General features: G+C 37.7%; 2 protein-coding genes across 4 annotated transcripts in view; both read right to left on the bottom strand.

Moving 5' to 3' along the window:
• Positions 1-203: 203 nt before the first annotated feature.
• Positions 204-12,099, bottom strand: FMR1NB (FMR1 neighbor). Its single transcript, XM_057424094.1, has 7 exons — positions 12,080-12,099; positions 10,981-11,052; positions 8,907-9,017; positions 7,028-7,165; positions 4,983-5,079; positions 1,615-1,757; positions 204-927 (listed from the first exon to the last, which is right to left on the bottom strand). The coding sequence occupies exons 2-6, from the start codon at positions 11,048-11,050 to the stop codon at positions 1,658-1,660; spliced, it is 516 nt and encodes a 171-aa protein (XP_057280077.1). The 5' UTR covers positions 11,051-11,052; positions 12,080-12,099; the 3' UTR covers positions 204-927; positions 1,615-1,657.
• A 4,886-nt stretch (positions 12,100-16,985) lies between these two features.
• Positions 16,986-23,817, bottom strand: part of FMR1 (fragile X messenger ribonucleoprotein 1) — a 30,823-nt gene continuing 23,991 nt past the window's right edge. The window contains exons 12-15 of one of the 3 annotated variants that reach the window (XM_057424090.1): positions 22,885-23,080; positions 20,326-20,505; positions 18,960-19,042; positions 16,986-17,543 (exon numbers count right to left, since the gene is read on the bottom strand). In XM_057424090.1, the coding sequence (XP_057280073.1) occupies positions 17,382-17,543; positions 18,960-19,042; positions 20,326-20,505; positions 22,885-23,080 (621 nt within the window). In that variant the 3' untranslated portion in view covers positions 16,986-17,381. The remainder of the gene's footprint in view (positions 17,544-18,959; positions 19,043-20,325; positions 20,506-22,884; positions 23,081-23,817) is intronic. The other 2 variants (XM_057424091.1, XM_057424092.1) reach the window with 2 other exon arrangements.

The following is a 23,817-nucleotide window of genomic DNA, read 5'->3' as shown; positions in this document are numbered from 1 at the left end:
AGCTTCAAAGAGTCACTCATTTTATTTAAGCTCCACCTTAGGAGCACAGCTCCATTCCTCCCAGTTGTAGCTCTTGGAAATTCCGCTACATGGAGTTCAGAGACCCAAAGAAAAATTACCAGTGATTGCATTATTATGGGCAACACTGATTTCAACTGACATTCTTTTAGATGCTCATTTTTATTTTGCATCCATCTGCTGAGAACTGTTACATGTTTGTTTCTGTTATTTTTGTTACACTACAGGGAAACTGAGAGAAATTGCATTTGGAAATCACCTACCTTGGGAGGCAGGCCATTCAAAGCTCACAAAGTCTTGAGGTGCAGTGATATACCATGTAGAGAAACAGTGCCAGAGAAAACACTAACAGTTTCCTTGAGTACTTTGTATTTTTGCCAGATGTACCTTTAAAGCAACTGCCCAACAATGGGATTCCCAAGTCCTCTGCAGCCTGGTAGCGAATTAGCCATTCTCCTCAGCAAGAGCAGCACTACTGTGCTATGGCGCCATCCAATACAGATGAGTGAAACAGTAAGATTGCCACTTGCTACCAATTTAATGAATGACAACATTCTCCTCTTAATCCAGATACTATTCTAAGACTGACCACTAAATGGAAACAGGCAATTAACTGGTATTTTTATCTCCCTCCACTGTGATGTTGTATCAATTAGACAAAATAGGCTTTATTATTCAAGACTTTCACGAGCAGTTTTGCTTTTCAGTGTTATTAGCTTTTTTTGTACAGGAGATAAAGAATAAACATACAAGAATTAAAAATTAAGACCTTCTCTTGCAAAAATCAATAGTGTTATCAAGGGTTGACAACATTGTATTACTTTGATACTAAGCCAAAACATCTTTCTTACGACATACTCAAGTAATCCTGTTGTCCTGCTTGAGATCTTCAAGATCAGCTGGATGTTCCTCTACAACAAAGTGGATAAAAACCCCTATTACCAAACATCATTGTAACTACGTTTAGTGACATTTTACATTTTTGTCAAATAAATACTCTTCCCAAAATATTTTCTTATTGTATAATGACCTCATTGACATTTTCTTATTTCATTGTTGTCTTTAGTAGGCCATAGTTTGGCACGTTCATGTGAAGCAAATAGCATTTCACACTCAGATTACATTTATTTCAGTAGTCAACTGCTTTTCAGCATTGAGGAAGAATGCCAAGATGTAGAGCTGTGCAAGTATGTCAGCTGTAAAATATCCCTATCTCTACAGAAGGACAGATCTCTTACTGGCTGTAAATGGATCTGCATCTCCTGAATGTGGCAAAACTTTGCTTTTCCACTTTCTGATGAGACACAGTTTGCACATAGGAAAAGGAACACTGAAATGGCAGAGGACTCAAGTCTAGGACTGTAATATTGCCCATGGCTTGCTCTGCTGTCATTCATCATCCTGGGTCAGCAATCAATCAGTACTTCTCCCACAACACCAACTGAAGGTGGTCCCTGATAAACAGTGCCTTTTGATAAAGCCTACTGGACTGGGAGGCAACAGGCATTTAGTAATGCATACATTTAATATTCTATACAGAACTGATAGAAGAATCCTAAACTGAAAGAATGGAAAAAACCTCCAAGGTTAGTTTACCTTTTTGTTTTTGTTGCTGTTCTTATGGTCCTTATTTCTTAAGTCAATCTTGTAGAAGGCCACGAAGCTCTTCAGTATGTGCTCTTCCCTTCACAAATTTCACTACTCTGCTGTTTGCCCATCGTAAATGATTGAGACATTGGCTGCAACATATTAAAACAGCTGAAACTGGCTGACTTCCAAAAAAGGACTTTAGAGGAGATCACCTAGATTTTAGCTGTGAAATCGTAGCTCAATGAAAAAACCCACAAAGCTACAGTTGATTACAAGGGCCATCACAAGATTTCACCTCTAGAACATGGGCAGATTAAAGCTAGAGAAAAGCTTATTGAAATGCTTTTCCATCTCTTACATTTTCATCATGAATTTCAGCTCACCTTCCAATTCATATAATGCAACCATGACCAGAAATTTCCCCAGTAACTACTAAAGCAAATTCTACGGCCTGCTTCCCACAGCTGTACTAGGAATTCGGCCAAAGGAAATGAAGACTTCTCTAAGTCTCATTTTTTAAAAGACCTACGTAACCTTATTCAAATACAGCATTAGTGATGTGCACCTGCATTTTCCTAACCTTCAGTATCTTAACCGACCCACCACTGCATGCTAATGAAGACTAACACAACAGAAAAAACTTAGTGTAGCACAGTTACAGACGTAGCAAAAGCACCAGAGAGCCCAGCTCAAGAAAAGAGATGTTATGTTGACAGCACACAAGAGAAGCTGCCAACTTCAGGGAATGCGCATGTGCGGACTGCTTTCTGCACAAAAGATACCATTGGAAGGAGACAAATACACAACTCATCAGTGGGGTGCGGAATTAACAAAGCCTCAGTAACCCAAGAAATTACTAGTGCTGATCAAGTATGGCAAGGCGAGGAGTACTCCACTCTTGATCAATTTTACAGGAATTCCATGCCTCTACATGTCCTTAATCTGGCCATGTTACGGAATTACCTCTGCTATCCTAGTCCTGAGCATCTCTTAACAAACAGCCAACAGCCACCCCTAACACAAGTGCCTGTAAAAACTTTCCAGTTGCCCAAGTTTGGCCTCTCTCCCTTCATCTTTTATATATATATATATATATATATATATATATATATATATATATATACACACACACATACACACACAAATGAATATAGATAAAATTAATTTAGAAAAAATATATTATTTTATATGTATATTTTATATTATTATGTACTTTAAATGTATATAATTCATATACATTTATATTAAAATTATGTATTTTATATAAATTCAGATAAATACAAATACAGGATCCTATGGGAAACCTTGGAATTTGCTCTAGAAGAAGCACAGTGAAACTAATCAATTATCCCTCTTGTTTATTGATAACTCTAGAGAACAATTTTTACTTTTGTGTACATCCACTGCAGTACAGTTTTGGCATCATATGTAGCACCCTCTCAACGAGAACTGTACAACACTGAAGTTAAAAGAATTTCCATCCAGGGAGAAGGTTTGAGGCTCATTAAAGGAATGCTTTTCAAAGCCATATCATCTATCAGCTGTCTCTAAAACTCGTAAAACTCGAAAGTTACACTCTTATAGGACTGGTCCTTTCCTCGAATTCAAATATATGGTGTTGCAAATTAAAACCATTCAGCATCTGGTTAATCACTGCATTGAAAAGACAAAGCAAAACCCAAGTCATAGCAGAACAGCAATATTGCTAATTTCCATAGCTATGAAAAAAACCACAGAAATGATAATTTAAACATTAATGTGAATTCTCTCAAAACGAACACATATTAATTCATTTTCCAGAAAATTTATGATAATTTCATGTTAATTCTTTGCCTCCTGTTTTCAGAGTCACTGATGACTCAGTGCAGCTATCTGTATGCTGAACATCAGCTGTTGAGCACAGCGTAAGATGTAATGTGGAGATTTTCACAGCAGGTTTTGTCTAAATGTGGAACTCCACAGCAAATAGCCATCTGCTAGTCAGCCACATTAGTAAAGTCTATGTGTGTGCGTGTACGTGTATGTATATGTTCCCACACAGACTACTAATGCCTTAGCAAAGCAAAAGTTCAACAGGAGAAAAAAATCTTTACAAAAAAGACGTATTTATATATAGCTTGTATAATATATGTCATATTTACCAAGCTACAGCATTAGTTATTCAATATCAACTACCACCTTAGAAAAACAAAGCACAATTTCAGTTCAATAATTTTGATGTTGTGGAGCTTACATTTTTCCATTATCATAACATATACACATGCCAAAACTCTTCACAACATCAAACACGTAACTCCATTGCACTCACAGGCTGTAATGTGCCCCATACATTGAAAAAGATGCACTGCACATTAGAAGCATCAGAGATAGTTAATTCGCTTTTCTCCCAGGCATGCTCCCAGCCCACCTCTTGTACTCTTTTTAGGCCTACTAGTTTGTTCATTCCTTCTGTGTCTTACTGCATAACTCCAGGTCTATTCCACAATGACACATTTCTACTGACTGTTCTTTACAAACTGCTTTTCCACATTCATTTCTTCCCTGTTACCTTTTGGGTAACTCATTCCTTGTGCATGTCACTTTGAAGAAGTGCCTTAGAAGGCAGTGGTTAAAGGACCATTTTTGTCTCCCTCCTCCCTATGATTTTTGAGGGCTAAGACAAGGGGCAGAATGTTTTCTCACTGGTTTGTTTAAATGTACATTACAACACAAAATTGACTTTTCCTCAAAACTTCCTTTTTTTTTTTTTCTCATTTTTCTCTTTTTTTCTCTGATGTTCTGGGTTTTCTTTACACTCAGGACACAGTGTCCTACAAACGTATTCTGTTTGAACAGGTTGGGCTGCATGCAGTGTTGTGAGCTGCCCAACAGCTTGATTTGCTCTTAACTCTCATTTGCCAACTTTTTTGCCCACACCTGCCAGTTGCTGGTGTTGCTTTCAAACAGAAGAAAATGGAAAACAGCTTCCACTAACACGGATATACTAGCCTTTGGTGGGAAACAGGGGCAGAAAGTGGTGGAAAATATAGGAGAGTCAAGGGAGCAAAAGCCAAGTCTTCCATACCTCAGGATATTGGCCTTCATGGTTTACATGCAACTTCTCAATCCAGGGAAGTAAGATTAAGTCTAATTCCTTTATAACTGGGTCTTTAGAAAGAGTACTGGGGCAGTAACAAGCTTTTTTTCTTAAGCCTAACTGATGCTGTTTCATGTAGCTTCAAAATCAAAGGACTCGATTATGTTTGCACATTAGTTTCTTGCCTTTTTTTTTCCCCGTCTTTTATCCCCTGACTTCAAATACATCAGTTATCCATATTTTCTGTGTTTAGCAGCAGTACATTAGAAATTTGATCTGGTCGTGCTCTCATGCTTACCATTTCTGCAAAATGGCACAGCAACAGAGTGGTAGACACCCCATAATTATAAATCCTCCTGCCACAAGCGCAATCAGTCGAAATGTCAGTTGCATATCTGTAGAGTCAGCAGAGGCTTGCATTAGATGAGAATCATTCCATATATACCGGATGTGAATCATTCCAATATATACCAGATATATATTGACATATAGATGACAGAGATTAACCTCGAAAACAGATATGCATATATCTCACCCAACAACACAACGAAAAAAAGCAGGTCTTAGAAATGAGCTCAGGTGAGAAAGATCAAGTCTCAAATTTGACACATTTGAACAGCCCAAGTTTGCTTAGTTTCAGAAGCAACTAGGTTTTCAGTGAGCCCTGGGCATAGGGGTGGGGGGATAACACAGTCCTTCAGAAACTTCTTTGCATACTTAGGAACAGAGACAAAATTGTGCAAATGAATGCTATCTACCTACTTCAGTTCACAACTTTTGCAGCATTTTCTTAAAGCTTTTTATTCCTAGTGAAATTCAAGATAAAACTCCCAGATGAGAACCGTTTGAATATGCAGCCTGTGACCATGTTACAGAAACACAAGTGCCATGAGTTTAATATCTGCTAAGCACTTCTGTTTTGTCAACAGATTGCTACGAGACAAACAGCATGTGCTCCAAGGGCAGTAAATGTCTGTACTTTCTTTGGACATATGTTGTACATACAGGAGCACTCTAGTAGCTAATTAATCTATGAGCAAATAATTCTGTAAAATAGTCAGCCCTTGATATTTATGTCCAAACAATAAAAGCTTAACTGGAATGAGGAATCAAGTAGTCACAACTGAATAAGCATGTTTAATTTTAACATGTGCTTGAGTGTGTGCCCTTCAAATGAGCAGAAGAGCTGTAATTTTCACTGTACAGCTTTCCTTCTTGCTATAGTACAGCCCCTGGGAAACCTGTTGCAGCTGAACCTGCTTGAGCAGGGAGGATTGGACTGTATGTTCTTGAGAGGTCCCTTCAACACCAATAATTCTGTGCCTAATAAAGGGCCTCTAACTTCCTTGTATTTTTCAGTTTGCTGAAGCAACTTCACTGTGAAAAGCAACTGTCTCTACCAAGCTGTATAAACAGGAAAAATGTTAAGATTTGATACATCCCTTACAGTGAAGCAGAAATTACCACAGTTATGTGCAAAGGTAGGACATACAAAAAGTTTGCTGCATTCTTTCATCTGAGACAGAAGAAAACCCATGTACACCAAACCTATGCTCAAACTAAAAAAAAAAAAACAAGGTAAAATACTATGTTAAGGCGCTAGAATTTGAGAACAGAGCCACAAAAAGTGTTAGCTGTAAGAGTTTTCTGCAGATCTTGGTTGATCAACCTTCTTCCTGAAGCAAGGTTACCAACAAAATGAGGTCAAGTTGTGCCTTTGCCTAGCCAGGTCTTGGAAAACCCTCCAAGGATGGAGACTCCAGAACCTTTCTTATTACTTCTGATTGTTCTAGAGTTGCACTACTTTCCTGAAGAATTTTTTCCCCCACCTAATGTCCAAGCTAAATTTCCCAAAAAACAATTAGCGGTAATTCCCGCTTATCATCTGGTTCTACCAAGCATCTGTGGCTTGCTCATCTTAGAAACTGCATTATTAAACAGGCTTCAGTACCTATTAAGCAACCAATTAGCCTCCTCTTCCCCAAATTAAATACATCCAATTCCCCCACCTTTTCTTGATAGCACTTTCACAGAGCCACTACTACTTTGAATTAATCCCCCCTTTCCACAAATAGTCTTCATTCTTTACACTAACATATTTTACTAGGTTTATTTGCATCACATTCTTTGCTTGTGCTGGGGTTGACAAGATATCCAGCTAATTCTTTGAATCAATTATTTTCTGTCTTAATATACATGCTCAGAAATAAATGCAAGCTTACACTTACACTGAAGAGAGCGGCGACGTGAGAAACTTAAGGGAGAAACAGAAATGAAAAATCACATTGTCTGACCAGAAGCAGCATTTGGCTATGAGGTAGTTACCTACAGAAGTATACTTACTGTCTTTGAATGGCATATAACAAATTGGTTCATAGCTGGTTTGGAAAGGACAACAGTTATTTTCCAAGCATTTGGTTGTGTTAAGGCCAGCTCCTACAGGACAAGGAATTAAGGTTTGTCCTTCTCTGTGACGGCATGCTTTAAAGAAAAAGAAATAATACGTAAGATCTCTATTCTAGGAGCAATGCTCAGAGGGAAGTTAACATTTTCATGACCCTAGTATGTTTTCATAAGATAAATCTGCCTGAAAAAAAATTATCATTGATTTTCATGTATGCTTTTTCCCCAGAACTAATCTTTATATTAAATTTAACAGGAAAGCTAAAATGTCTTCCAAAATCCTCTGTAATTTGCTCTTCTTATGAAACATTTACAAACCCCAGTCTAAGCATCATTGTACAGCTTTTTTGTATTTAGGTTTGCAAAATCAGTAGGAGAGACAAGCAATTTTCTGACAGGACTGTTTAATTAAAAAAAAAAATCTTAAATTTGTTTTTTGATTTTTTTTTTTAAGGGGCCAGCAAGCATAGGATACATTGCAGCAAACCATCTCTGGTCGACACTAATTGCATGTTTCTATAGGCACCTGAAAATCAGCTTGTAGGACCAAATGCCCAAGATATTTAATCAGTTACTGATGGTCTCAAACCTATCACCCTGTATAGCAGATGGTTTTTCACTCTCCCAGCCTTTGCCTTTACTATTTGGGTGGTGTGGCTGGAGCATTTGCTGGTGAAGACCAGTACAAAAAAAGTCATTGAGTACCTTAGCTTTCCCCATGTCCTGAATAATCACATCTCCCATTTCCTTCTGGAGAGGGCCCACATTTTCCCCTCATCTTCCTTTCATCTGTAGAAGCTTTTCTTGTTGCCCTTGACATCCCTGGCAGATTTAATTCTATCAAGGCTTCAGCTTTCCTAACATGATCCCTGGCTGACTGGACAATTTCTCTATACTCTTCTCAGGCTACCTTTGTTTCACCCTCTGTAGGCTTCCCTTCTGTGCTGCACTTTGTCCAGGAGCTCCCTGTTTATCCATGCAGGCCTCCTGGTATTCTTTCCCACAACCTCCTTTGTTGGTATGCATCATTCCTGATGTTAGAGGCAATCCTTGAATATTAACCAGCTTTCTCAAGCTCCCTGTCCCTTACCAGGGCTTTATCCCATGGTACTCTACCACACAGATCCCTTAAGAGACCAAAGCCTGATCTCCCAAAGACCAGTTTAGACAGCTTGCTATGCACCCTCCTTACCACCCTGAAGATCGCAAACTCCACCATATCTCCGCTTCTCCTTTCTATCTGTGATCCGATTACAGATCTTGCAATCTTTATACATGCCAAACCCTTTCTCTATTCGAAGATATCTTTCTTACTGATATTAGCAAATCCGCATTGCATTTTCTGTCTCAATTTTATGAAATAATGTAGTTCTTGGCATTTAACTTCAGTAGTCCAGTCTAAGCTGGACTGGAGCCTTCCCTAGCCAACAGTGAGCACCATGGTGCAGAATCCTTCTCTCATTTAGGATGTGCCGAATTGCTCTTTTTGTCCTATGTGTATGTGGGAAGACTAGAGAAGTAGTTTAGATCAAAGGTGGATCCTACAGCAAACTGTCCAGCATTTCTAGTGCAATTACATCACTGACAAAGAAGGGATTTGTAGGAGGGTAGTAAAGCAGCAGAAGCAAAATTTAATTGCTCCAAAGGACCATGTAACAATACCGTTTTGAAGAGATCTAGTGAGTTCTACAGTATCAGATTGGGGGTTTTAAAAACATTAAATGCTGCCAGGTAGAATTGGAAGGGTGAACTAGAAGCAAGACACAAGAAAGGGAAAGGGACAAGAGAAACAATGCTGCAGTGATGAAGTGACACTTACTCACTGGCCTGAAGAATCTTAAGAAAGGCTCAAATGCATCTTTCAGTTTCGTAAGTACATGGGGTGCCACTTCACTCTTTTCTAACGCATGCTGAGGTGGTGGTGCAAAGCCTGAAAGCTCATAAGGATTAGCTCATTACCATCAAAATATCCATAATTAATTAAATGCAATGACATTTTCATACTCATTATCTTTCATTATGAAGGCATTTATAGTCATTATAAATCATGACTACAGAAGGCTAGCAAGGTTAAGCATAGATGTCTTTTTGTTGCATTCACTTCTATTACTTCAAATTGCTTCATGAACCACAATGAGTAAAGAACTAAAGCTATGAAACTTTGATTAAAGAATCCATTCAGATAGAAACTGTCAAAGTAAAAAGCCCTACTGTTCACATACAAGGTGCAGGTTACATGAAAACCATATTGTACCTATAGAGGTATTTCTCTTACATAGGCAAGCAGAGATTTTAGCCTTTGCTTTAAAGATCATTCTCCAATTGAAACACAAAACATTGGGAAAGGTAGCTTTAATCAGATACAGCCAAACGTGCTTCTATACCAACATCTTGTTTCAGACAGCAATCTACAACATTTAGGTAAGAGCAAAACATCCCTGAATATAGAGGTACCGGAGTATTTTCCCAAACCCTGGTGATCTGTGGCTCTGGGATGGCTCAATTGCCTTTTATTTTTACTTTCAGAAAAAAAATGGCCTTAGTAAACCTTGCTGCCTCACTATCTCTTTTTCATTAAACCAAAAGTGCAAATCACAGTGGGACTCCACTGGCAATCAACCATTGCACAATGAGGGAAAAAGAAACCAAGAAACCCAGTATTCCTATTTGCTTGCCTTTTTTTCTCTCAATGAGAAACTTACACCATCACAACTTTAACAGATTTCAGTGATGAAGATTACTGAAAGCCATTTCACGGTTTAATAGCTCCCGCAAACAGAAGTGAGATCATGGCCTAACTAAAAACTAACGGTGTTGAGCAACTTCAGTCTTTGGATTATTCTTCAGCTAGCAGCGTCAGGAGCATGAATTCTCTATCCTGGGGCACAAATTGCCTCTGCTGTGCCATACAAAACTGCCTTGGGGAAAAAAAAAAGGCATCAGAATAGGAAGAATTTAATCTATGTCAAATAGAGAATCTGAAACTCGGTGTAACAGAAATGTGACCAGCAAAGTTCACACTTTCACAGTCCCCCTGTAATCAAGAGAGGAACAGAAAATTTTAAAGATTTTGTAATGATTTCTCAGGAAGTTCATAAGATGAGGTATCGCACAATCAGTTAGGTAAGAATCATGTGAAAATATTACCACAGTTGTCTTGCACATGATTCTAAGTTTAAAGTGATAAAAGCCCCACACACAGGTTTGATGGAACACTGACAATCAGCATCAGCTGCACCACATACTTATGAATCACATTTATACCTACATTAGAGCTCACACATAAACACACCCCATGAAAATATTTCGCTTTGCAGCAACCCAGAGCCTTTCACCAAGATCTGAAAAGGTAGTCTCTGAAGTCTGGTTTCTCAATGCATAAAGGATCAACTGCAAGCTTAATGTGTGGGCTGATCCTTTACACACATGTCAGATGACCAAATTTAGCTTCTGGTGTGAGCGCAATTTATCAGCCCAAAATCTTTGCTAACACTTTCAAGCCACCTGCTGCAGTAAGCAAATACATCAAAATCCAACAGATTGAAAGAACACCCTTAACTGTATGTGAGAGATAAAAAAAAAAAGAAGAGGGAAAACCCAGAAGAACCTATAATCAAAGGTAAAATAAAAGGAAGATACACGGCCAGGGATCAAAAAAGCAGCATGTGTTTCTCATACAGATGCACAAAGAGGGAAACAGACACTGTAGCTGGATAAAAGAAAACCATGCTTTGCTGTATTTAAGTGTCAGGACTGATCAATCCCATCTGAAGTAATTAACTAATATTTTTCAGTATTTTCCAATCATTACCAAAAGAAGAATATTGTAAACTTCTTGCTACTAAAATTAGTTGCTGCTTCTGTGAAAATGCATTTCCCCTTGCAATACTCACTTGAATTGATGTTATAAAGCAGTATCAGTACCATATAGTTCCACGCTAAACCGGTGCAAATTAGCAGCATTACTGCAATAAAACCAACAGTAATAATGAGGTTATGCATTAAAAAAATTATTGCTCTTAACTTCTTACTCATGGATTAGATAATGCCAACAGACTGCTGTACAGAGCAGGACTCCCTTCTTTTGCACTAAGGAGGCCAAACCCAGTTAAATCTTTTTTTTGCAAAAAGTGATTTTAAGGAAATTACTCATAAGAGCTTAAAGGAAACATCCGGTTAGGAGACAGCAGCCAAAAAACCCTCTCTCTGAAATGTCTGAGATATAAACACCTGGCACCCTAAAAATATCAATTTCAGCTAAAAAATTTAATTCAGGTTTTATGAACAGAATCAAAATTGAAGAACTAAAAACTGTTAGAAGCTTACAACTGAATTCTAGTTTAGCTTGTCGAAATAGAAATCAGAACATATGAGATTCTCTGGGTAAGAGTTTATAAAGGTGGTTCAAAGTGATATTATGGATAAAAACTTTTAGAAATTCCCAGTATATGCACAGTAATTTAACAGCAGGTTTAAACTGGGATTTTGGTTTTTTTACCTCCAACCAACCCCCAAAGATTGCTTTGCCAGATGCTATATTCCACTTTGCCTGCTGCTCCTGCTGTTACCTCTAGAAAGATCTTCTTTTTATTATTATCATGCGTATTTAGTTAAGACAGTTTAAACCTAGAGATTATTTTGCTAGTATTGGTGAAGGAGAGCAACCCCACTTTCTGAAGTGCTACACAAGGAAAAAGATGACATTTTACAAAGGTATTAGTCTTTAAGGGGTCTGATTCCTCTCACTCCTGATAACTGAGGAAAACTTTCCTGCCATTAGAAGGTACCTGTTCTCCAAAGCAAGATACAGACACATTCTGTCCCACAGAGCAACTTTGCTTTGGTAAGTAAATGTGAAATGATTTCTGTCCTCTTAAGAAACAATATTTGCCAAGACACCTATTAACATCTAATGCCATACAGGACAACACCTAATGGGAGAAATAAAACAAGGGAGATAAAGAGACAATTAAAGTTTTCCCCATTACATACTACTTTTGCTGTTGTCTCTGCTACTGTTGGAACAGGAAGACTACAGCTATCCAGAATACTACAACTACAGACTTGTTCCGCAGAACATGGAATCAAAGCTCATCACAATGAGCTCCCTGTTACTATGACGCAGCTCAGAATCAACAGTACAGATGTGATAAATGCATCAACAACCAGACCAGAAAAAAGCTGTACAGAGTTTCAAATAAATCAGCCCCCCTTCCTTCCCAAGATAGTTAAGTCTCTTAATCTTTTAATTCACTAAATTTAAACTAAGTTTATGCTATTACCTATCACATTTCAGTGTGCAAACACTATTCAGTTGTGCAGGCCAGGCAGCAGATACCTCAGGACATGAAAATACACTCACTCCTCAGAACAAGATTCGGTTAAGAGATCTTAACTTAGCTTCCCAATAATTTATTAAACATTAAATAATTAGGTAATGGGATCACCCCACAGGCTCACCAAATATCACCACAACCTAACACAAAGCTGTAATATTTCCATTCCTTTTCTTGAGGCTCTTTGCACAACCTAGGAACAAGGTTTTACAAATACAGAAACCTAAAGTAAACTCAGATGCCCTAAAAAACAGCAGTTCTCCTAGAACTGCCTAGAACAACTTCTGTTTCAGAAAGGAAGTATCCTATAAGAGCCATTTGATCTGATAAGAAACCTTAACAAAAGGCTATTTTTTTGCTATGCATTCACTATATATTCACATGTAAATGTTGTGGTTGGTTTTTTTTTTCTTTGAATAGTGAATTTAAAGGGTGATTCCTTTTAACCTAATTTGCATGCAGCATTAGCTCACCAATATAACGTGTCCTCAATTTGTTTCATTCTATATGCAGACTAGACACAGCCACTCTCAACAGCACCAGTAAGAAGATACTTAGAAACGTGCCTCATACAGAACAAACATTCTTCATTTTCTGAAGCATATGATTTCACATACAAGTAAGATCTCCCATATTGCTTCCTCTCTTGGAACACTGCATATAGTGTGATGTATTTTTGATACACAAATACAGGACATTTCAGACTGCCAAGACTCTAAGAAAATTGGCCCCCACATTGACCACTCGATTTTCTTTTTATTACCTTTTGGACTGGTTACTCTCCTTGTTTTAACTAGTCTATGCCTAAGGCTCAGCTTAAGTCCACTAGCCAAAAAAAGAAAGCACATCAAGTAACCCAAATCTCCCTAAACGATTCTGTTACATCCTTTCTGCAGCAGAGTCGAGTTCTTGGTCCTTTATACAGACTATGTTAATGGGATTTTTTTTTCTTTGCTTTAAATTAACTGCTTCCATGGGAAATTGGTTTCTTCTATTCTGTGCAAAAAAAAAAATTAAGAAACTCTTGTTCTACTGAACCCTGAGCAGAAACACAAACCAATCACCTATGGGTAAGTTCTTCCCTGTGAGGGTGGTGAGGCAGTGGCATAGGCTGCCTGGAAAAGCTGTGCCTGCCCCATCCCTGGCAGCATTCAAGGCCAGATTGGACAGGACTTGGAGCAACCTGCTGCAGTGGAATTGTCCCTGCCTGTGGCAGGGGGCTGGAACAGGATGACCTTTAAGATCCCTTCCAACCCAAACCATTCTGTGATTGCTGATCTTCTTTATTACCCACTTCTATATAGCACTCAAAGCACACAAAAATTACTACTTTGAAGTCTACTGCAAAGAAACTTTCAGCAACATGAAGTGGTAACTATTTTTATTTATGGATTAGTAGAAATTATTTACCTTCATCACAAACTGCTCAAGATTGATGACCTCCATAATCATGAAAGCAGGACACGTGGGATACATTTTGAAAAACTGTTAAAAGCAGTAAAGAAGATCCATCCCTTCATGCATGCCAAAGATCCAGAGTCTGCTGCAGCAGACTCAAACTGTCGAAAATTAAAGAGGTATTATAGTACCACACTTAAGCCTAGTCAAACTCTGGGAAGGAGAACTTTGCAGATCAAACTGGAATCTATTCCGAACCCAACTCTGAAGAACTAACCCCACTGCTCATAACATAGATAAAGCTGACTTACACTGTCAAGGCATTAAAAGCTCTAGTCACCCTGACTATTATGGATGTGAACACAGACGGAAAAGACCTTGACTAGCATCACTTAGGATGAAAACCAAAGTACTGATCTTTAAAGTACCCACCAAAAATAGCATCATCATCTCCCCCCATCAGGTATTCCACTAAAAATCTTACTGCTTCTGGAAATATACAAAATCTTAAAAAATACACAGCATAACAAAATTTGAGATCCACCTTTCCTCTTGCAGATTAATACCAAATGCCACTTACCGTAATTATACGGCAGGGTTCCTGAAGTGACTGAGGAACTCTCACTGGAACCTAATTAATCTATTGCCTTTTAATGTCAACACTGGAGGGTTCTGCAGGGAAACATACTGTAGTTCAGGAAAACAAGTTATTTTTCACAATAAGTCCTCCCACAAAGAACACACAGCCCATGCTTAGTGTCATACAGTGCTCAATTTTGTTTCTGGATTGTTGAAAACAAGCATGGTGTATGGTACTTAATATTATAGACACAAATGGCTGAAAAAGCTGATATAGAGCTAAGTAATTTAAATAAGTTCTATATTCAAGAAACTAAACTTAGTTGCTTCTTGAGCTCATGAATGTTCATAGAGATTTTTATCTATGTTCCAAAGCTGTATACAAAGATTATTTATTTTCCCCCTTGCCAAGGTTTTATACCAACTCTGAAAAATCTTAACTTCCCACCTTCACTGACAAAAACACATTTAGTACAGAAAGAAAACACAAACTTCCTATTTCTGTAAGTATTTGCTAATTTATAAGCTTTGAGCTTAACACTACTGAATTTAGACTTTGGCATCATCCACAAATACCTCTCAATCTTTTGAAAGTACTTTATTTTAAAAATAATTTTAATTCATTAGACCATACTTTATAAGTTACCAATAGGATGAACCTGAACTTAAGCATCAGACATTTGTTGCACTTTCAAGTTTTGTAACAACATGACTTTTCAAAATAAGATTGTACATTTAGATTCACAGTTTAATTTGTTGAAATTTAATAACATTTAAAACCACTGCAATATGAACTGAAAGGGATACATGTTAAGCACACAAATACTGAAGGTCATAACCCCAAAATGCGTTTGAAAATGGAATGCAGCGAATGAGTCAGACTAGTTTAGTAACTTCACATTTTAACCTAGTTAGCACCTTAGTAAACTCAACCACTGAATGTGAGAAATACAGTGCACGTAGTGTGACAACTCAACAGGTACTGTAGCATTTCATCATGAGATTGTGTTTTCTTGAGCGTTATGTGCCATAGTTTTGAAAACTGGTAATATTTTAAAAGCCTTCTGAAATGTGTAAATAAACAATGGCTGCCATTAAAGTCTAAATAAAGAAATACTTTTTTCTACTTTCTGTAAGTTGAGATTTTTAAAAGCAATCATTTATAAGGATTGCATCAACATCAGTTAGCAGAGGAAGATCAAACTTTATTGAAACTGCTTGCATACAAAATATATTGCACTATAACCAAACAAATGTCAACATAAAATCCGATCTGTTGTAGCTAATATGTACAGAGAATATTGCCCAAGAGCAGTTACATTACAAGGTCAATCTACCTTGGTTAATTATCTACAGTATTTTAAACCAAACAGCTTACAGATGATGTGTGCAAGGTACCAATTTCTGTTTTCAAATACTATACATTCCCAAAATAAATAACTAGAAATCAACATTAATGTTTGGCAATACTTTTTAAGACATTTTTATATTTGTTAAATCATGTGCAGTTCTTTGCCATTTTTAGTATGCTCACCTGTATGCAAGAAAAAAAAAGAATGAAAAAACCAAAGAAACAAAACTCACAAAATACATCAGATCAAGTTTGTACAAGTCTGTACATAAACAGCGGCTCTCCTTCTGGAGCAATCTGAATAAAAATGGATTAAAATAAAGGTCCTTATACAGTTTTGCTCAGTAAGTTAATGTATGATCCAAAATAAAAGAAAGCACAGCTTCCCCCACCACTTCCCAGGTGTACAACTGTACTTTGGATCAAATACCATGACACCTTAGAATGGGCTGGTAATTCAGACCTTGTACCTCAAAATATGATGACTTTTTTTTCTACCTCCAGTATCTCCAACTACTGTATCTGTACTTTCCAGGGCATTACACGTGGTCATTTTCTTCCTACCTCTCCTGAGATGGCCCCTGAACTAAAATAAGCAATTCAAAAAAATCTGGGAGGATGAAAAACATCAGTGCTTTGAACTGGTCATCTGGCCAAATAGCAGGCACACATTACTAGCTTGTGAACACATTACACTTGTTCCCTCAGTAACAATGAGTTTTCTTTTTTTTTTTTTTAGTTTTCCACAGTGGAAAGGGGTTTTTTATTATTTTTTAAGAAAAAAAGAGAAAAGCTCCTGTACTGCCTACAAAGGAAAAAAATTACAACCTTTTTTCAATAACACTATTTGCCAAATCTTCAGTGCAAAATAAACTTCCTATTCTTATAACTGCCTAACTCAATGTTTATGCAAGGAAAAATTATGGAAAGCATGCACTTGTCTATAAAGTACTAACGTCTGACAAGGATTGCTACATATATTTTACATTTAGTGTTACCAACTCATCTTCCCTGATTTCTGCATCCAAATATAATATTCCTACCTGCCAAGATATAAAAAAGGCACAGATCATACAACTTTTTTGCTAATGAAAATGACAATTGTTACATCACACATATTTCAGGGTCCACTAAAATATTGAAAAAGGTGGACCAGAATGTGAACTGACACAGGACATAAAACGACATAGCATTTCATGAAGAACTTGTAAGTTAGATTGAAAACAGAAGCCAATTTGATTACTGCAAACACTATTTATTCTGAAAATTGAAATTGAGCAGTGAATTTGACCCGATGTGTTAAAACAGTACAACTGAACAGAAAGTTTACCAATGCACAGCTCAGTATTTTTAAAACAAACAAAAAAGAATCTTTCATTGTTTGAACTGCAATATGTACTTGAAAGCGATTTTCAGAAATTCAGATATTTTTATGCAAATATTTGAATAACTTCTTATTCTGAAAAGAACTGCATACTGTTGATGTTAAAAAAGGCTAACAGAGAACATATGTTCATTTCATGCCCTGCGCCATCTTGCCTACTATTTGTCTTTGGCCTAACAAGTTTCTCTAACATGGAATAGGAATTACTGAAACAGTATAGGAAATGTGACTTCAGGATTCTGCAGTTTAGGGGACGCCATTCACCAGCGGCTGTTGACCATCTGCGCTGTCCGTTTTCTCTTTCTTCTGATTACGTTCTTTACCCGTGCGCAGCCGACTACCTTCATTGGAGGTATTCTGTAATGTTTTAGTGTGGACACTCCTTTCATTATTGCAGTCAATTCTGATCTGGAACAAGTTAGAGTTACATAAAGCCCCCTCTTCCTTTCATCTACCCCTTCTGCGTTTGCTACCTGAGCAGCCTGGGAGCAGCACTATTCATTAGTCAAGAGGCATAACTAGTAGTGCACTCTTACGGCTGTGCAGAATGTATCCAGCTGAAACGGAGAGTGCACCAATTCTTCTCTGCTCAAAACTGCCACATACTTCACCTAAAAAAAACCCCAAAAACTTCCTGTCTACCTTGCCTTGGGAGCTAAATTTTTTTTCCCTGTGCATCTGCGCAAGATGAAGAATTAACAGCAGATGAACTTGCTACTTGTCCTATACATTTTTCTAGGGGACAAAACCAATGTCAAAAAAAACCCCAAAACAAACCCAAACACAACAAAAACCCCCAAACCAAAACCATAGAAAAGCTGCCATTAAACAATACTAACACCCCCCCCCCCCAAAAGTAAATCTGTTCAGCCACCTTATGAATCTGAAATTTAATCCACCCCAAAAAACTTCTGCGGCTTTTTTTAAGTGGTTGTAGAAAAATTCAAAAGAATATTTTGAAAGCAAAATTTTTATGTTTGGAAAGGGGAGTAAGCCTTAATTCCTTATTCTCCACTGTCTACTGCAAACAGAAGTTCATTACTAATTGGCTATAAATGTTGTGCGACCATAAAAATTTTCTTTTTGCATATTACTTGTTTGCATTTCAGATGCATATTCAGGTACTACACCTTCAGGCTCAGGCTGGAAAATTAAGCATTTGGTCACTTGTTCCATTTTTTTATCTCCTCTTTTCTTAAACAGGCTTTCTAAAACCAGACCAAAAGTCATCTCCACCTCCCTTTGGAACCATGACTCCCAGTACCACACAGAAGGTAGCAGCTTACAGTTACTTATTATTTCTTCCTCCCAACATAACTCATCCTATGCAGCTAAAATTGGTAGGTTTGTACACATTATCATTGAAGCAAGAACAGTTTCCACGTGGGGAAACTTTAAATATATACATAAAATATCATCCTGAATAAATATATGCAACAAAACGTACTTGCATTAAGAATTCTCCTTCCTCAGATATATAGGCAACATAAAAACACAAAAAACACAAAGAAATAAAAGCTAAAACCAAAAAGCTAGTAAGAACAAAGACTGAAATCAAACTGGCTAGTAAATCCTTAGGACTCCGAGTTCTAAACCAAAGAGCTAAGATCACATCACAAAGCTGCATCATTACACAGCCTGATATGCTCAAATTCCTAGATGTAAGTTACAAAAATGACACAGAACTCTTGTAGATCTGATCAGGGAATTAGGGAATAAGGAACCACAAGGCTACTGTGTCAGCTAGGTCTTTGAAGATTCTAATGTCAGCATAGGACACATGCATTTTTTAACACTGCAGATATCCAGTAAGAGAAGAATTACCTCAAGAGATCCATCTGTGGTTCTCCCTTTTGCATCTCTGGAGTTACGCTGACGATTATCTGATCGTGACTGTTCATCATTTCCTGTAAGAAGAATTAACTTACTAAGTTGCTTGACAAGGGCGTATCTTATTCTACTTAAGATTTATGCAAGCATAATATGGAATGACTTGAAAATTTTCACGCTAAGGAGCATTAAATATTCTTAACATAACAGTTCTGAAACTATGGGCCAAGAATCATTACCAAAATGTTCTCAGGTGTAACCAAAGGAGACAAATCCAAGTGTTTAAAACCACCACAGTGTAAAAGTGACTATCTACTGACCTCTCAAAATCGTTAACCACAGAAAAGAACACAGTCAATTTCAGTAAGGTTTAACGTGTTCACACGGTTTCTAACGGCTTCTTTGCTCTCTCAATTCCACATTACCTTTTTTTTAGAAAAGGTCTTACTGAAAAAAACATTTCAAGAAATAAGCAGAGTTGTAGACAATCTTTGAACAAGTAAGTGTAATATATTTTCACATTATGTAACGTATGTATTAAGCTTGCTTATTCTCACATCTTACTTTTGCATGATGCTTTCCACTGAACACAAATTACAACCTTATGCTATCCTGTTGCATGAAAATCAAATACAAGATGATTGGAATACAGACAGATGAACTAGTAACACATCAGAAAAATGTTTTATACGTCCACTGACAAACTACAACTTGGTTTCTTGACCTCTATGTGTGAAGGCACAGCCCACAAACTTGAGACAAGATGCATATTAGGAAAGCAAAAGATTAAGAATGCTATCCAAATTTATATTTGGAAGAGTGGCTTTACATAATCTATAAAGAGACACTGGTATGGAATGCCTCCTCAGCAATTCTGCATATGACACCAAACTGTGGGAAGTTGTTTGATACACAGAAGGTCAGGGCCACTAATCACAAGGACCTCAACAAGCTGAAGGAATGGGTCGACAGAAGACTCATTAGCTTTATAGATGAATCCCAAGTCCCATAGCTTCAACAAGATAACTCCAGGCAACAGCACACACTGTGGATTGATTGTATGCAATAGCTCCACAAAAAAGGAACTGTCCTGGTGGACAACTTGAGTAAGATAAGAGCATGCTGTTGCAACAATGACAGCCAACTAATGGATTGTGTTAGAGTGTGGCCAGAAGGTCAAAAGGGGTTATTTCCCTCTGTTAACATTCAACACATCTGAAACTAAATACTCAATTTGAGAAATTGACAAAGTGGTGAGAAATCGAAGCAGCCACTGGGACAGAGCAGACTACAAAACAGGAGTGACTTTGTGTATGGATTCCAACACTGACCTCTTCTTCAAAATGAGGTCTACATTTACCTTTGAATCCTCCACGCCCCCTCCCTCCTTGCCCTCTTGCACCACCTCCACGTCTCCGTCCATCTCCTCTACGAAGGTAGTTGTCTCGCTCTTCTTCTGCTGGGGCTGCTGACCAATCGCTAAGTTCATCTCTGTGATCAGATTCTGTTTCAGAAGCATTTGATGCTTCAGAATTAGTTCCTATCAAGAGGATAAAAAAAAAATCCAAACATGCCAGTGTAGCTTAGCATGAAAATACTAGAGTAGATTGAAAAAAAGTATGCATTTAAAAAACTACTTTTTTTTCGTTAATACACGGTTCTGAGATTTTATTTTGCCTCCCAACCTCTATATCACAGATAACACGGAAATTTGTGTTATATATATAACTTCAAAAAAAAAAAATCAAGACAGATATAAGTAAAAGAAGTGTGTTTAAGGTTAAATAATCTTGCCCTATGTTTATAGTTACTTTGTGTTATCAGCCTATCAATATATTATTGGTATGTATTAAGTCTTGTAAAGCGTAAGGCTCATAGCCTAAACTTCGTCGTATTTCTAAAACCTAGGTCTGAATATAACCTGTCCTGTCTGCCCTCACCACAATTCCTCTATCAAAAGAAAAAGTTCCATCATGAAACAGGCTGTAACACACTGCAAAAGCAGAAAACAAAGTCAGAATGCTAGAAATGTAACAAATTCAAAGTAAAAGTCCATTACAGTTTTTCCAGTTAATAGATCACCTTCACTCATAAAAACTGGGTCTTTTCCCAAATGCATGCCCCCCCCCATAACTCTGTTATTAGCCAGGTGAGCTCTCATCTTCTAAAAACAGCAAAATGGCTTCAGCAAAGACATTAATTTTATTATGTAGCTGTCTTATTAAGCTCATGCCTCAGGCCTTTCAGTCAGGACAAACACCAGCTGACCTATGTTATAGACAGCAGTAACAGATTGCTCTAAAGAAGCACAATCCTGAAAGCCATTCATTAATGAATTATACAGGGTTTTACAGAGGAACACTATTTCAGTGACTATGCCCTTCCAGTAAAAACATACAAGTTCATTTTAATATGAGAAAAACAGTTTTCCTGCACATAGAGCTACATAGCACCACTTACAAACATTTACATTAAGATAGTCTCTTATAGGCTCAATTGAAAACTGTAGCTTTATAATTAAGACCTGTTCAAAACCGATAAAAATCCTTGTCTTAAGAGTTCATAATGCAGAAGACATAAGCATGCTGTAAGAGACAGGAACTGCATGGTAATAAGCATAGATGACATATAAGCACTACATTTTACTAAGAATATTATCTGTAGCATAAATATCTATGTAATCTTCAAATATTAATACTCAAGTCAACTACCAAGACTTGCGCAGTTCACTGACTGTTATCCACTGCTGTTGTTCCATGTGGGCACCAGAAATACTGCCAGGAGCAGTCAGAAGAGTATCAAGAATTGTTACAGAGGCCTAGGAATGGTGGTAAGGGATTCAAGCACAGGCATTTCCTCATCAATCCTACTCAAAGAGTAGGGGTTTGAAAAGGCCACACAAATCTGGTGAATCATGGAATGGTTACAGGACCCCTGTAACACAACCAGGGGTTGACCTATTTAGACTGTGGGACTTTTGAGAAACCTGGCCTACGGAGGTCTGATGTGGTCCATCTGTCAGACTGGACCGAGAGCAGCCCCAAGGAAAAAGACTTGAGATGATTGATGAGAAGCTCAATATGAGCTTGCAGTACATGCTTGCAGCTCAGAAAGCTGACTGTATGCTGGGCTGCATCAAAAGAAATGAGGGAAGTGATGCTCTCCATTCTCATTAGACCCCACCTGTAGTACTGTGTGCAGTTGTGGTGCCTCCCAACATAAGAGGGGCATCGACCTGCTTGAACAAGTCCAGAGGCCATAAAAATGATCAGAGGAGCACCTCTGCTATGGAGACAGGCTGAGAGAGAGCTGTGCTTGTTCAGTCTGGAGAGAAGGCAGCTCCAGGGAGACATTACAGCAGCCTCCCAGTACCTAAAGGAGGCCCTACAGGAAAACTGGAGAGGAGCTTTTGACAAGGGAGAATGGCTTTAAACTGACAGTGTAGATTTAGATTAGGTATTAGGAAGAAGGTCTTTACTGTGAGGGTGGTGTGGCCCTGGCAGAGGTTGCCTGGAAAAGCTGTGGCTGCCCCATTCACTGCAGTGTTCAAGGCCAGGCTGGACAGGGCTTGGAGCAATCTGGTCTAGTGGAAGGTGTCCCCACCCATGGCGGGCATTTGGAACTTGTCCTGGGCTCAGCAGTAGCAGTCATTTTTTTCCTTCTTCCTAGCTGCTGCAAAGCTGTGTTTTTGACTTTCAGCCTGAGAATGCTGATAACACTGATGTTTTTAGTTATTGCTAAGTAATGTTTACTCTGACCAAGGTGAACTTTAAAGGTCCTTCCCAACCCATATCATTCTATTATTCAGTATTAACTGAACTTGTTTTAACAGCTCTGTTTCCAAGTTCAGCCTTTTTTCAAGAAATGAGAAGTCCAATAGGCTGCTTTTAAAACTGTCAGTGTACTTCCAGTTACCTACCTGAAGCATAACCTGGACCACGTCTGCTATGCCCCCTGTTTCTGTAAGGTCGACTACCACGTCCAAGTCCTGGACCATCATCAGCCATGTACCCTTTTTCCTTATCTGTACGATTTGGTAGTGGCCTAGAAGTAGCTCCAATCTGTCGAAGCTGCTCATCAATTTGCAATCTTTCCAAACGCAGCTGGTCCACTTCCTACACAAACACAAGCATAGCAAGTCATGCATAACCACTACTTAATCATCTAAATGCGCAGACATGCAGTTTTCAAAGAGCACTTATATGTTGATATGATCTACTTAATACATCAGTAGCTTGGCTTTGAGAATAATCAGTTTATGGAAAAAAAAACAAACCAACAAAACAAACCAAAACAACCCACAACTTTCAAATGTTCAAATATTTTGCTATCAATATAACTGGCAAAGTTGGCAAGTTTAGGTTTGTTTATAATAGATCTATCAAGAAACATCATTTAGAGTTCAGGAGATACAGTTAACTAGACTTCAGTATTAAATTTATGAAATCTTTAGGCTTAAGTTAAACATTATTTAACCAGAGAAATGAACACAACTTTATTTCTGAAGACAGTAATATCATCCATTTATAGCATTCTATCCATGGCATAATTTAAACTGTCTAGATTCCAACACAAGCACGCAACAAATATCAAAGTTATTAAACAATTAAGATGTAGTTTATTAAACTGCTGTTTAATAAAAAGGCTAGAGGCTACACTGCTGTTAAATTCTACTAAATTATAATAAATAATATAATGAGTAATATTAGTAATGTGAGGAAGCATAGAGAGCAAAGTGCTTTAATTCTGCCATAGAAGAACAGCCAGCACACAAAATTGTTCCCACTCACAACCACTAAAGGAAATAGACACAAACAACAATTATTCAGTTACACATATTCAGAAAGTATTC

This window comes from Pezoporus wallicus, unplaced genomic scaffold (assembly GCF_028554395.1).
Source record: "Pezoporus wallicus isolate ANWC-B61680 ecotype Strahan unplaced genomic scaffold, APGP_CSIRO_Pwel_v1 contig_8075, whole genome shotgun sequence".
Classification (NCBI taxonomy): domain Eukaryota; kingdom Metazoa; phylum Chordata; class Aves; order Psittaciformes; family Psittacidae; genus Pezoporus; species Pezoporus wallicus.
The sequence above is the reverse complement of the archived record's forward strand: the minus strand, read 5'-3'. Positions and strand labels throughout refer to the sequence as shown.